Raw genomic sequence first — 15872 nt, forward strand, 5'->3', positions numbered from 1 at the left:
TTTAAAAATATCAAAAATAATATATCAAAAATATTTTTAAAACACAAAAACAGAATTCAGTCAGCTGTGCTGGTCATAATGGGGCATAAAATAGTGCGACAACAGATGACAAAAAAACAAAAAGACAGCAGCTGAAACAGAAGTTATATCACCCCACTATCAGATTTGCAAAGGTTCTTGGCCCCCAACGACATTGACTACCATGATAATTACTAAACCGAACATGAGTTTGTGTCTGATACAGTAGAGAGAAAGAAGGGCAGTACCTTGATGATCACCCACCACCTACTATTGAGTTTGTGCATAATACAGTGTAGAAAACAACCAGCGGCCATGACCTTACTATATAAACATAAATGCCTGAAAGACGAACTTTCCCTCTTGCGGGCATTGCAGAGTATGAAAGGACCAGAGAAGAAGTACAGCCGCATCACTGTTAAAGTATGGAACTCGGAACGTTGTAGCCATAGGTTGCGTTGTTGTTTAAGGTAACTACAGACTATATGTCTCTACTCTTCAGTAAGATGCGCCATTTATTGTGTCGTATTCTCCCCCAGACGATCCTCAGACTGTGTATGCTTGTTGAATTGTGTCTATATCAAGGCCCTTCAGTCTCACCACCGATTCTACATGACCCTTGAGTGTATGGAGTTCCCTCAGCCTGCAATCAATGCAAATATATCAGGAAAAAAAGCAGCGGCGGAATTATATATGAAATACAATGACCGATCTAAACATAAGTTAGTTTTTTAAAATACTTTGAAGATGACAATTTAAAAAGGAAAAAAAAAGAATGATAGATTAGATCGATCTATGTGCTCCAACAACCATGTTATGAATTTCATTGAGTTTAATAATTTTTTTTATAAATTTTTTTTAATTATATGATAAAAATATATGGTCACAAAATTAACCACCAAACTAAAAATAAAAACTTAATTATAGTAATAATTCTATAGAAAACAAACAAAAACAAATCATGTAGTTTATTTCCAAACCAATATAATATTGAGAGATAAAATCGAGAAAAAAATTAAAAACAATTAATGGACAAAAAACAAAAAAAAATCAAAAAAGATAACAAATATGTCTACCCTTAACCTGAGTCATCAGACTTGAATCACTATACATGACATAATCATAAAGCCCAATTCTTAGGAAATAAAATGTTGAAGAATAAAATAAAAAAAAATCAAACAAAAAATCCAAAATTAAAAAATATCAATTAAAAGAATTAAGGTTAACATTAAAATAAAAAATAAATTAAAGAGTAATAACAAATTTTCACTTTGAGATTTAAACTGAAAAGAACAAAAAAATTAATAAAAGGAAAAAAAATTGAGGATGAAAATGAAAAATAGAAAAAACATTAATTTAACAATTCAAATTGAAGGGTGAAATTTATAACAATTAAACTTTTCTAAAATGGTTAATTAAAAAAATAAAAAATCATAAGACTAAGGATTAAATTGAAAACTCCAATACATGATAAAAAATTGAACACGTAGAATTTTTTACATTAAAAAAATTATAAATAGAAATTGAAAAACCTATATACACATCAAATTAAATCAATCATGAACTATTTTGTAAATAAATAAATAAAAAATAGTCATTAGCAATAAATAAAAACATAAATGAAAAAATTAAAAGACAAATCAAGATATTTAATATCGCAACACGAGTTATTTAATTGGGTGTGTTAAATAAATTGGTTTATCAAAATCAATTTATAATATAGATCAACAAATATAAAATGTATTTAAAAAAATTAAAACAAATAAAGAATGCACATATTCAAACAATTATAAAAATAAATATTTAATCTAAATAAAATACATTAAAAAATTACAAATGAAGCATACTAATTTATTAACAAATTAAACACTCAATATAATAAAAAATAATCATTATTTAAAAAAAGCTAAATAAGCACACACAAAATCATAGAGAAGGGGTATTAATTAAAATATTAATTTAAATGTTTTTTAAATACATATAAAAAATACTAATTTAAAATAAAATTAAAACAACAAAAAATTAAGGCCAGGCCTGGCTCAAATAGAAAGGGCTCACACACGGGCTGTATTTTTTTAAGTTAAGGGCAGACTATTTTTTAAAAAAATAAAAAACAATTGAGATCCCAAAATCCACCACTGTGGTGGCAAAAAAAAACAGGTCTACAATTTTTCTCATCCAAAAACTCATTTTTAACCCGTTTTTTATCTAAAACACCAAGGACACACCCTATGAATCTTGTTAAACCAAACCATGGCTTCCAAAAATGCAAAAAACTAACCCGAAATCCACCCAAAACCAACAATTTTCCCAAGTTCGGATCTTTTTTTTAGAAGTTTTCAAGGTAAAAAACACATAATCCCCCCCCCCCTCATTATATAAAACCTTTTGACACAAAATATACGTTTTGGTGGCCTAAATCTTCCCCAACAACAATTCTCTCTCTAAATCGGAATCTGGCAACCCCCTCTCTCTCAAATTGGGCTCTAATTTGAGCTCAATTGTTCCCAATAAAAAAGTTTTAAGAATCAAATTGAAAATTTTTAAAATTTTCACTGCTTTAATCCACAATAAAATAATCCACAATAAAATATGAGAGGTGCAGTGAAAAGGCCACCCATTTTAGCTTTGTACTTGATACTTAATGTTAGATGTCACATGCAAAGCTGAAAATGACGGCTAAATATCAGTGCCTACCTTGCAATTTCAGCTCTCCTTTTAGCTTCTTCAGCCATATGATTGAGTTCTGTGAAATGGGTTCGCTCTGTGAACATCTTTGAGTCTGGTGGTTGCAACCCATGCAATGTTCTCTGAGCATGTGCCCACTGAAGCTCACGCTGTTCCTTCCCAAAATCTTTTTGCCTTGTGAAAGCAATCTACAGAACAAGAAATACATCAGAGAAACAAAACATGCACACACGTAGACAGACCACACTCAAGTAAACAGAAGCCCCATTAAGCCTGCGGAACCCTTACCCTTTGCTCAATAACAAGATCCCATGCTCTCCCACTCAAAGCATAGCGGATAAGGAACTTGATTAAGTCAAGTGGGATGTAGAAGACGATGTTATAGAGCCAAATTACACCAGCCCAACCCCAACCGATCCCTTCAATTGCCGCAAAGCTCCAATTTGCATAGACTGCAATCAGAGTGGCAATCTGAACAAAATCAAAGGTCACGTTAATGTTCACTTCCAAATTATTTGAGATGTCACAAGAAAACGATTAAGGCAATTGGCTCACCAGCTGAGCAATGACAAAAGCCACCACAAGTAATATCCCAGGACGTTCAACATACGACCAACTTCGAGATCGGGTGACAAATATAAGTGCTTGACTGATAGTGCTCACTTGCAAGTAAATTGCTGATGCAAGCTTTCGGAAGTCATCGTGAGCTGTTTTCTCCAGAGTTGACACTCCAAATACCCTCTGGAAATTAACAGCAATGACCAATTAACTTTTGAGTATCATCAGTTCAGTAGATATGCCAAACAAAAGATCCATCCTGCATACTGAAATTACAGGAAGACAAATTCCAAATCCACTGAAGATAGACAACATGTGTACAATGTATCAGTTACCCACAGCCTTTCTAACTTAACACCGGCTACACGAGTTTCATATCCCCATGAAACCTTGTCACTCATTCTTACCAAACATGCCAAACATATAAAGTACTTGAGAGTTTATGGTCCAAGGTACTTCATAATAAAATGCATCTTCCATGATCAAAACAAACTTCATAATAAAATGAAAGAAGGCATGTCATCTTACTGGGAAGAAGTTTGTTTTATATGCTGCCCAAAAGAATATGACTGTCATCATAGCCAGATAGCTACCAAGAACAATTCCAGTTGTAAATATCTCTGCCAACTTCCAGCTGTCTGGCAGAGGAGATGGCTTCACCCTATCTTTCGATATTGTCATAATGGTACCTGAAATTACATGGTGCTAGTAATCTCCCAAGAAAACAATTGGCAGGTCATAACAATGATGCATAAATAAAGACAAGATGAGAAGTGAACCTACTGACAACAAGATACAAGGAAAATTAAACAAATTCAAATCACTTTGCATAACAGAAAACGATTTTCGTAGTGTGTCAACAATGCTAAACTAAATCTGAAACTGGACAGAGCATGGAAACTTTCTACTTTTTTTAGTTTATTTGATGTATTTTACATGTGTGAGTGCATGCGTGCATGTGAGAGAGAGAGCGGAGGGGGAGGGAGAGGATAAGAAGCAACAAACCATCATTGAGAATAGCAATGATAAGCACCATAAAGGGTGGAAAGTCAAACTTCCATATGAGAGCCAGTAGCATGAAACCAAGCTATCACCATATTAAACCAAAACAAGGGTAAGCAAACATCAAAAATTTCTTCCCAAGATCCATCTACTTTACACACTCACCCACACACAGAAATCTAACTTACCACAATACGGATTGTAATGGAAACTGCATAGATCTGCCAAGGGAAAAGGAAAATGTCAGCCAACAGTCTATTAACAAGATATGACATGGTGAGAATCCAGTGCTTACGGTGTAATTTTTCATCCTCTGAAAGATTGCTCGACTTGTCAAGACAGCACTGATAATGACACTAAGGCCAGGTTCAGTAAGGACAATATCAGAAGCACTACGAGCTGCATCAGTTGCATCAGCAACAGCAATCCCAATGTCAGCCTTCTTAAGAGCAGGAGCATCATTAACTCCATCACCAGTCATCCCACAGATATGTTTCCTAGCTTGCAAACGTTTTACTATCTCATATTTGTGCTCTGAAATGATAGGCATGTCAAGCCTGTCAATATTAGCAAGGAAAACTAAAGATCCAATGCCTATATAAAAGAAATAGCTAAAACATTTCTGTCAAGCAATGCATCAAACCCAAGTACAGAGTTCCAAAACTGAGTTAGAGAAATAAAAGAAACGCACCAGGGAAAACGCCAGCAAAGCCATCAGCCTTTTCAATCAATTCATCAATCGGTAAAGCAACAATAGACTCATCTTTGTCTTGCCCTAGCAATGCAGATGAAGGGTACATGTTGGTTCCCATTCCTAAACGACGTCCAGTTTCCTTCCCTATCGCCAGTTGGTCCCCTGATAAAAGCCACAAGGGTCAAAACTCAAAACAGAATGCCAAAGGTAATCCGACATCTTTTGAAATGAAATGGTGTTAGAAAGATTAGACAAGTGCAACACTTGGAAAAATGATTAACAGAATTGCGAAGGCAGTGCAGTAATGCTTGACAGGTGAAAAGGGACCCACAAAAAAAATTTCTGACACGAGTTTTAAGAAATGTACACTTTCATGGCAAATAGTAATGAATTTCCCATTCTATAAGAATTCAGGGTTACATTTATGGAAAACCTATACATAAGCATGTCCCAAGTGAAGAATAACATTTTATTCTACATGACATTTTTAACCGCTATAGTTATTTCTCCATAAGTAAACATAACATAATTTAAGGGAAGTTTTCACATGGCTTGCAACTAGGGAGCAGAACAAACCAGTGATCATTTTGACATTTACTCCAAGATTCAAAGCCCTCCTAATTGTCTCTGCACTATCATGTCTTGGTGGATCAAAGAGGGGCATGAGGCCAATAAATTGCCAAGGGCCTCCAGCACTCTCTTTCCTTCCTTCTGGAACTTTCTGCAATAATGAAGAAGCAGATCATGAAAGCTAGTGGTGAAAAATAAAATCGACAGTGAAGCTAGAAACAAACATCTATGAGAGAAGAAAGAGAGAAATAGGATTGTCATTAACTGGTAACAAACATCTAAGAAAGAAGAAAGAGAGAAATAGAATTGTGATTACCTGGTATGCTACTGCAAGAGAACGTAAACCTCTTTCTGCAAATTTATCAATCACAGCATGTACTCTTCGCTCAATATCTGACTTATTGTGTGCAAGATTCAGAATCTAAACAAATATTTGCAGCCAAGAATTAGGATAGAAGGCAAAATATAGAACATCCAATGCAAGTATAACGAGCATTGTGAGCAGATTACCTGTTCTGGTGCACCTTTGCTGACTCTGTGCATTATACCTCCACTGTCAATATAAGTCAAGGCTGTTCGCTTATCAGTAGGATTAAAAGGAAGGAAATGGACTTCCTGAATTCCAGCACGTGCCTTTTGGAACAAGGAAATAAAATAATTCATCATATATATATAACCATGTTAAATTGATAATTACTAATTAGACAGTGACCAAAAATTAAAAAAGAATATACCATATGGATCAATTACCTCCTTTGGATCAGCCAGCATTCCGACAATAGCAGTATCTATTGCATCTTGGTTCTCTATTCTAGAGGCTTGAGCGGCCATCAACACAACAGTATCTGCATCTACTCCTTTTGCAAAAACCTGAAAGTTATACCGAGGGACATATAAGCAAGAATTGTGCTCGGTAGTGGACGTTTGAAAAACAGTTTTCACTAAAACAACCTCAATAAGATTTTTGTCCACGGTAAGTTTGTTTAATGTCAATGTTCCAGTCTTGTCACTGCAAAGCACATCCATGCCAGCCATCTCTTCTATTGCTGTCATTCTCTTTGTGATGGCTCCCTGGATCATATTCAAAACATAATCATTTTACACCAAAAACTCATCATTCCAGGGTCAATTAGAACATTCCCAAGACCTTGGCCAACCTGCTGAGATAACCTATGAGAACCAATAGCCATTGTGACTGAGAGAACCGTAGGCATGGCAATTGGAATTCCTCCAATGAGAAGCACAAGAAGATTGTCAATTCCAGGACGATACTGCCTATCTTGAATGGGGTACATGACAATAAGCTCTATAATCATCCCGATTGCAATTGAACAAATGCAGAAGTTTCCTATTGCAGTCAAGACCTGCACCAAAGAGAAAACAAATCAGAATCCGAATCACAAAAGTGAAGCTTAGAACTCAACAAAGAACATGTAACAATTATATCTCCTTGCCTTTTGGAAGTGACCAACTTGGTTAGTTGTATCCACAAGGTGAGCAGCCTTCCCAAAGAAGGTGTGGACACCAGTGGCAATAACTACTGCTTCAATCTCTCCTTGCTTGCAAGTAGAACCAGAGTAAACACCATCTCCAGGGCCTTTCGTCACAGGAAGGGACTCGCCAGTAAGTGCAGACTGAGAAACCAAAACGAAGGTGGTCAGTAAAACAGCCATACATAGACCAAGCCAACATGAAGTGGTAACTAAGTATTCGAAGACCAACTTGGTCAATTTTAAGAGGATCTCCTTCTAGTAAACGAGCATCAGCTGGGATAATATCTCCAAGTTTGATACTAATAATGTCACCAGGAACTAAAACAGCAGCATCTTGCTCACTCCATCTTCCATCTCGAAGAACCTTGAGAACAATATTATGAGAGATGAAACAAAATTAGGACTTCAATCTAATTACAAGTGCATCAGTCAGTCATATTTGCAATTTTGGATTTGGGTTTCGTCCAAATCTCAAGTAGTCGGATATAGAAGTAAATTCACAAATTTAAGGAAACAGATGTACAATGAAACAAAAGTTCGTTAGATTCACAAACCTTTGCTTTGGGAGCAAGACGTGCCATGAGAGCAGCAGCAGCATTACCTGCATTATTTTCTTCGATAAAACTGATGGTAGAGTTAATGAAAAGAAGTGTAATAATACCCACAAAGTCTTGCCAATCTGGAGGCTTTCCCTAAACACAAAAAAAAAAAAAAATTATATGACCAACTTCTTAACACAAGTCCCAAGACAAACAAATCCATAAGTGGAATTTTCATAAAAACCAGAACATCCTCCTACTTACTCCTCCATTTGCAAGAGCAATAGCCATGATAGCAGCAGCCTCCATAACCCATGACAGAGGATTCCACATAAAACCCAAGAATTTCAAGAATTTTCTCTCCTGAAACACACCCAGAAGATAACTTCGAGTTAAAACCTGAATTAAAAAACAGTAAGAAAAATGTTCACGACGATAAAAGGCACTACCTTTTTCTCTTCAAGCTTGTTGTGACCAAAAATAGCTAGCCTCTCCTCAGCAGCCTGACTTGTGAGACCTTCTCTGCTACATCTCAGATTCTCAAACACTTCCTCAATGGGTATGTTCTCCTGCGATAAAAAAAAAAAAGTTGAAAATTTTTTACTCAAAAACAAACAAAGAACACTAAGACAGATAGCAACCAAACCAAACAATGGCTTCAAAGTATGCTCTGATCTATTACCAAATCCACAGTTTCCTTCAAGACAGCCTCCAAAACTTCAGCTTTTTCCCCCATCTTCTCCTTAACTAAAATTTCTCTCTCTACAGACCAAACCAAATAAAGATCAAACTTCACTACGCGACCACCATGAAAAGATGCGAAAACTTGAGATATTCAGTCAAGCCAAGCAATACCAAGTTAAAAAGACTGGATTTTGAGCATGAACTAAGAGTTTAGGGGCCAAATGAGGACATCCCACCAACACCAAATCTGCAAAGAAAGCCAACAACACGAGGAACCAAACCGCTATAGAGTAGTGGCAAAGAGTGTGGAAGTAACAGTCCACAATCATTTTCTATCTTCCCTTTTGGGTCATTTCCATAAAGGTATACAATTTATGTTTTTGTTTTGAAAAGGTCCCCACACTTGCTTCGATTATTGTGCTGGATGCAATTTAAAGCTGTACTTCAGGTCGTGTTGAAGATTTTGAAGTCTTTGAAGGACTGAATTTGATTAAAGTATTTTTTTTTCCTTTTCTCTATCTGCAGAAATAAATGTGGTCTCGATTTCTACAAAAAGACAAGTGTCTCTTAACAGTAGCCGCTCACCAGACAAACATTATTCCAATGTTCGTTTAACTACTAAACTAAAAATACTATTTAATACCATGTAGTTTACTTTCAAACTAAGATAGTATATTCAAATTCAAAAAAATCTACTACTAATACATTTGTTTTTATTTTTTAAAAAATATATAAAAATGAGTTTTTTATCATTTGAATATATTTTTTACATCAAAGAAATACATTAATTTATTATTCTTTAAAAATCATAAAGAAAATAGTAATAATAACTTTTAATATTTTTAAATTAAAAAATAAAAAATATTATTTTAAAATATTTCATGAGAAAAAAAGCTAGTGATTCTGCTTTCCCTTAATTTCAGCCTGCTTTTCGCTACCCTTCTTTTATTTTCTTTTAAAACTACAAATCAGTCCCTCAACTATATGCTTAAGCCGTACAGTCCCCAACCTTCAAAACCTGTGCTGATTTCTTCTTAAAAGTGTCTTGGTGCATTCATTTTATTTAATCACTTGCAGCCATGGGCTGAGTTTCTTTATGTGCTGAGACAATATTTTTATTTCATAAACAATTGAATGCTTGCTTTATTTCTTATCAATTAATTATAAATAAAATATCAAGCCTTGGGTGAAACAAAAAAATCGAGTAATACTATACCAATAATTGTTTTTATGCACATACATGTCTGGAAATTACTCTTTTATATAAGATTGATCATTTAAAATTCACACTTTAATATTTACATGTTAATATTAGCAATTATTCCTTCATTTAAAGGTTTTCTAAACAGATTTATTTCAAATATTATTGGTTATCCTTCTCAATAGAACGGTCATCTAAGTGTGTATGTAACGTGAATTATGCTTAATATTATTGGTATATTTCCTATGAAAGTATTCTCTTAAAATTTTTGTTTGTATTTATTAATTTTCTGGTAATGATTCGAGTACTTCTTCTTTTAATTTTTTAACCAAACTCTATAAATATACTTTGTAATGCAATATAAAAATAATCTTTTCTTAGCACATTCGTACGAGCATGTATAACAAATTAAATCTCATCATATAAAATCATATTAAGAGTATGGTTACGGTTGTTTTTTAAAGTGTTTTTTACTCGAAAATAAATCAAAATAATATTTTTTATTTTGAAAAATTATTTTTGACATCAGTACATCAAAATAATATGAAAACACTAAAAAAATATTAATTTGAAGCAAAGAAAAAAATAAAAAAAAATTAATTTTTTCAAAAGCATTTTTAAAACGCAAAACAAACAAGGTTTAACATAACTTGAAAAAACAAAAAAAATAAAGTTTTATAACCAAAATGCAAAATGCAAAAAGTTTTAGGAACCTTGAAGTAAAAAAGAGGTTGTTAACAGGGGAGTAAACAAGTACATGTACAATGAATCACCTAACTCTTGAATATTGCCAACAGGGTCGGAGCTGGAATTATATAACAGAGAGGGTTAAAACTTAAAATATAATTTATTATTAGGAAATTTACGTATTTAAAATAAAAATATAATATATTATTTTATATTTAAACGTTAAAAATTTAAAAAAATGTACAGGAACCCGAGCCCTGGCCCTGCTCACCTCCCCTTGGTTCCGGCCCCGATTGCCAATACGACTCCTTCCCCCTCCGCTTCCCTTCCTACGTTAAGATGCACGCACTCCTCTTTTCCATTTATAAGAAAAGCGGAATGTAAGAAAAGCAAAGGAAGACTGCAAGTTGCGAGTAAACCTAAAGACAAATCTGTGAAATCAGTGTCACAGAGAAAGTGACAATCTTGGAGATCAGATGGGTAATCCTTGTACCAATCCAACGGCTGAAATACGCAACTAAAGCCGACGACGATGGTGCTAACATGCACGGAGCTGATGGCAAGTCCCATCAAGAAAGACAGACGAAGCCGATCCTGCTGCTGCTTTTTTTCTTTTGATAATGGAAGATGAGGTGTTACGGCCTTGGTACGGACTGTACTTTTTGTTAAAGAGACTACTAGTTCTAGTTTTGGCCTTTGCATGCGTCTTAGAGCTAGCTTTTTGGTAATTCTAGCATGCAGCCAGACAAACACCTTTGGCCATGTCCACAGGACCACCACCACTTGGCTGTGGGGTCGTTTCAGGCCATCTGCTTTTCCAGTTCACATGCCCTCGCAACCACGCAGGGACCCAGCAGCACTAACATCTTTCCTGCTGTTTTGAATTCTATCTTCATTTCAGTGGATGTCCACGTATACCAATTCACCGATATATATATATTTTTAAAAGAAAAATTATTTAGGTTGCGGTCAAATAATAAAAATCTGTGATCTATAATAAAAACTTGAAATTAATAGATTTGTTTTTTCTATAGTTTCATGTTTAAATTTTATAATTATTTATATAATGATCACTAGAGATTTACATGGTCGTTAACTTCAGAGCTCGTGGGATTAGTCGAGGTACGCACAAGTTAGCCCGAACACCCACATTAAACTAAAAAAAAAAAAAAAATTTCCAGATAATTACATCCATGGCCCCACTACTATGAAAGTTTTGATCAATTGGGTCCTCCTTTTTAACTACAATTTGGACTTTCAATCCACGAGATTTGGCGTATACTAAGTTTACATTTAAAATGGATGCATGGAAAATATATATATTGTTATAATTTCCATAAATTTGCAACAATTTTCTCATATTTATATCCATTAAATTAAATAAATTTTTAAAACTATCATCCATAAATTAGAGTTAATTACCCCCACTGCCTTCCATTTTCATTGTTGTTATAATTTTCCAGAATTTTGCAACATTGTTTTACCCTACAACTAATAACGTAATCTTGTTATTACCTAATTTTTTACTCTATTTTTCAAAAATAGCAAAAAAATTCAAAAATATATTCTTAATATATTTGCATTATCTTTAGTATTTTTTCCAAATAATTTAAAATTAAAATATGTTCTTAACCTATTTGGATTTTGTTAAAGGTTGAATTATCTATAGCACTTGTGAATACAAAAGTTGTTTGGGGTCAAAATAAATACAACAGTGAAAACCAAATGAAATCTCGAGATAGAAAATTATGTGATTACTATTGTTTAGTTTACACAAAAGCTAAATATTTCAAGACTTCGTGTTCACTATTCAGAGAATAAATTCGATAGTATTTAACCAAGAAATGTTCAAACCCAAAAACTAAGTATCCTGATATGGTGATCTACCAAATTAATATCTTTCAACAAATCTTTTAATTGTTTTCAAACTAGTTAGACATTTTTCAATCATGGAGAGGATTGTTGAAATATTTGTTGAACATGGTTTTGAACACATTTGAGATCAAATTAAAAATGGGGTTTGCTCACTTTTTGGGTTGAAATCTTTTTGGAATTTAATCTTCAACACAAGTATTTTAACATAAAACATTAACATGTTTTAAACAAATTATTGATAAATGAGAAATTAATATTAAAAAATTATTGGTTGACCTGTTTTAGTGGAACCTAAAACCTTTTGAAAGAACTCTATCTCACATAGAAAAGAAATAAAATTTTCTTAGTGTTTTATAAAATAAAAAATTTAAAATTTAAAATTGGAATCAAAGAGCACTCAAGCTTTTAGATGAGAGATGTTCTAAGAAAAATAAGTTTTGGGTTTAAACTCACACACATGTGTGCCAGCTCGTGCTCAGGCTTTAAGTTAGGCTTGAGTTTGGGTTCATTGTAAAATAATGTTATGGGCAACAAAAGATTATTTTTTGCCAACTTAAATTTAGACTTGAATTTGGTCCATGAAGAATTGTTTTTTTTAGCCTAACCAATGTTTTTTGTCTAGCCTATAAAAGCAAGAATCCGACCAATTTTTACAGCATTGTTTCAACAAAATCTAAATAAGTTTTTCAACTCAAAAGATGTTTGTTTTATGAGCATAATGTTCAGGTTTTATTATGAATTTATGGTGGATAATAAAAAGTTAATAATATAAAAATTAATTTTGGTTAATAACATAATTAATTCTTCATCTTTTTAGCTTTCAAAATCAACTATAAAAAGAAAGGAGGCTGCAACAAGAGTTCAAGAAAGTGTTTTTTCTCTCTCCTAATTTTACATACTCTTCCTTACCATAAATTTTAATGTTTTTCTCCTCATTTTTTAAGCTTGTATATTCCTCCCAAATCTAGAGTGTAGATTTATTTTGTTGAGGGATTATTGAGTCCATTTGCTTTGGTTCAAAGATTTTGCCCGTTTATTTGCTGGAAAGTTGTTTCCTTTTAGAAAGTGAATTCCGGAAAAATGAATTATTTTCCGATGTTTGATAGTGTAATGGAAAATAAGTTGGAAAATATTTTCCAGTATTTGGTTATGTCATGGAAAATGAGCTGGAAAATAACTTATTAATGTTTTATTTTTTTCAAATTTATCAAAATAATGAGGAACAAACCTTACAAATTAAAAAAGTTGAATGAGAATGAAATTGAAAAAAATATAATTTCATCAATTATCTCAAATAAAATCAATAATAATCAGAATAATAGAGATCAAATCTAAAAAATAAAAAAATTGAAAGATGAAGAAATTAAAATAATAATAATTAACATTTCATAAACTATTTCAAATAAAATAAATAACAATAAAAAAAATGAGAACCGAATTTGATAGATAAAAAATTTCAATTAAAAAATGATAAAGAAAAAGCAAATAAAAATTATAAAAATGAGAATCAAAATTAATATAAAAAATAAATTCTAAGAGATGGAATTGAAAAACAAATATTCAAAATAATATATATATATATATATATATAGCAATCAAAAGTTTGAGGATCAAATTTGATGTTATCAGCAAATAATATACCATTTTTAAATTTTTCACAACTTCTGAAAAGTGTTTTCCGTTCAAAATAAAAGGAAAATCCTTTTCTGAAAATCAAGCTAAATTTTTCTTTGACCGGAAAGTGTTTTTTATTGACCGAAAAGTGTTTTCCATTAACCAACTTTTCTAATGACAAACAAACACAGAAAAGTTTGGAAAGTGATTTTTCGAAAACCTTTTTTCAAAAAACAAACCCAGCAAAAATGCATTTAAACTATGGTGAAATTATTGGAATCTTGGAAGGTTTATTGCAAGTAATATTTGCACCAAGAAATGAGTAATAAAGTTGTAAGGACAAAGTACTTATAATTGACAATAATAAAAACTTTATTATTTAAAATGTTTCAATAACTAAGTATATATATATATGTATGTATGTATGTATGTATGTATGTATTGTTTAATTAGAATACAATTTATGCCTAGTTTGCATGCTTGAATTATTATACATGTTTTTTGTTCGATTTGATTGAGAGAAATATTAATCTAATTATCACAATAAAGATAAAAGGGTATTCTAAAAAAAATTCAATGGTTACTTTAGGTGATCCATACACAACTTCATTGCTTTACCATCTTTAGTCCAAATGTGACATAATGAAGCTTAATTAAGGATTTTATTGTATAAAAAGAAACACACACACACACACACACAATCCCAAGACAGAGTGAACAATTCCTTTTAAAAAGCCAGCTATATATATATATATATATATATATATATATATATATATATATATATATATATAACATACTTGGCCAACATCGATCGTGATATATGTATGGGAACCCTGCTGGATGGCAAGAAATTAACGACCAAACTGGCCAGACATGGCCCCATCAATATTAATTAAGCTGCTGCTCATAATTAATGCCAGCGATGGGAGCCCATGTGATGCTGATCTTGACTTTGTGTTTACCCAATGAGTAGTAGATGATTCCCAACTATGGTGATATTGAATCATCCCTTTGGATTTCTCTGTTGCAGTTGATGATATTAGGTCTAATAAGTTGCCAAGGCCTACTTCTTCCTTGCCTGTATCAGCTGCGAAGAATTCATGTATTGCGAAAAAGGTGTTTGTGGAAATGTTGAAGTGAATAATGGGTTGCAAAGGGAGGAGTTTTTATTTGTTTTCAAAGATTAAAGGTAGGAGCTTTTAATGAAACTAACGTTAATGTTGTTGTTCATGAGATTACTAGGATTGTTCATGCAGAAAATTGCACAGCATCAATGGAGAGAGGCAAGATAATGTGGGGTTTCAGGTAGAACCAAAGTTTGATGAGAAAGTATTGAAGAGGTGCTATAAAGGACCACATTTAGCTTTTATAGATTCTTCAATTGGGTGAAGATGAAAGATGGGTTTTGTCATACAACTTGAGTTCGCACAAGATGTTATTGAATTGCTTGGCAAAGTTAGGAAATGATAGTGCAGTTCAATTGGTGGTTGATGACATTATTAGGGTTTCTCAGATTCTAAAGAATGATGTTTGTTGTAAGGATTTTTTAGCTATTAAATTTAAAATAATAATAGTATAGTAAGTAATTATGTATTTTTTGTTAATTTTTTTTTTTGGAAGAGAATGTTAATATATGATCACAATTTAAACTATATATATATATATATATATATATATATATATATATATATATAAAGGGCACTAATTAAAACTAAAAAAAATCAAAATTAAAAATAGAAAACATAAAAGGCTCGGAGGTGTTGGACCTGGTAGGTCGGACCCATACAACTAATTTTTAAAAAGCCACGTGTGTGGGCTTGCTAAGGCAAACTCGTGCTTTTAGCCTTTCATTTTTTTTTTTCAAAAGAGAATAGATGATATGTCATCTATTTTATTTTATTTTTAAATAAAGATAGATGGCACATCGTCTTCCTACCTAGTTTTCGATTACCATACATGTGATTAAAAAATCAGGTGGGGTTTTTTTTCTTTACATTAAAGTATAATATTCAACATAGATAAAGACAACAAAAAAACAATAAAGATGAAGAACCACTCAACCAAAAAGATAATAACATAAAAAACAATAAAAATAAAGAATACACCATGAATAAATCTTTGAAAGGAATATAGAAGTTGATAAAACAAGACTTATTGTCAAGGGTTTCAATCAGACAATTAGGTATGGATTCTTATAATACATATTTTAATAGTTATTGCAATTAACTTTATAATATAACTTTTCT

At 32.3% G+C, this 15872-nt stretch overlaps 1 protein-coding gene across 2 annotated transcripts; it reads right to left on the reverse strand.

The window, feature by feature from the left end:
* Positions 1-8764, reverse strand: LOC133675073 (ATPase 11, plasma membrane-type). 2 transcript variants are annotated; one of them, XM_062096352.1, is made up of 22 exons: positions 8418-8764; positions 8245-8324; positions 8012-8131; positions 7827-7925; positions 7578-7715; positions 7253-7387; positions 6985-7164; positions 6688-6894; positions 6482-6601; positions 6281-6400; positions 6041-6163; positions 5847-5951; positions 5537-5681; positions 4958-5122; positions 4562-4800; positions 4455-4487; positions 4270-4351; positions 3793-3953; positions 3262-3447; positions 2995-3177; positions 2716-2894; positions 1-661 (listed from the first exon to the last, which is right to left on the reverse strand). In XM_062096352.1, exons 2-22 carry the CDS (start codon positions 8296-8298, stop codon positions 565-567), a joined length of 2871 nt encoding a protein of 956 aa, XP_061952336.1. In that variant the 5' UTR covers positions 8299-8324; positions 8418-8764; the 3' UTR covers positions 1-564. The 2 variants fall into 2 exon arrangements, with proteins under 2 accessions (XP_061952336.1, XP_061952335.1); XM_062096351.1 differs by having other exon boundaries at positions 8245-8764.
* Positions 8765-15872: the final 7108 nt, after the last annotated feature.

This window comes from Populus nigra, chromosome 16, assembly GCF_951802175.1.
Source record: "Populus nigra chromosome 16, ddPopNigr1.1, whole genome shotgun sequence".
In the NCBI taxonomy this organism is placed as follows: Eukaryota; Viridiplantae; Streptophyta; class Magnoliopsida; order Malpighiales; family Salicaceae; genus Populus; species Populus nigra.

Coding starts and splice junctions, on each gene's coding strand:
- LOC133675073 (XM_062096352.1), bottom strand. CDS start 8,298: ATGGGGGAAAAAGCTGAAGTTTTGGAGGCTGTCTTGAAGGAAACTGTG. Junction 8,132..8,244: donor TGAAGGAAACTGTGGATTTG/GTAATAGATCAG, acceptor TTTTTATCGCAG/GAGAACATACCCATTGAGGA. Junction 3,954..4,269: donor CATTGCTATTCTCAATGATG/GTTTGTTGCTTC, acceptor ATGTAATTTCAG/GTACCATTATGACAATATCG.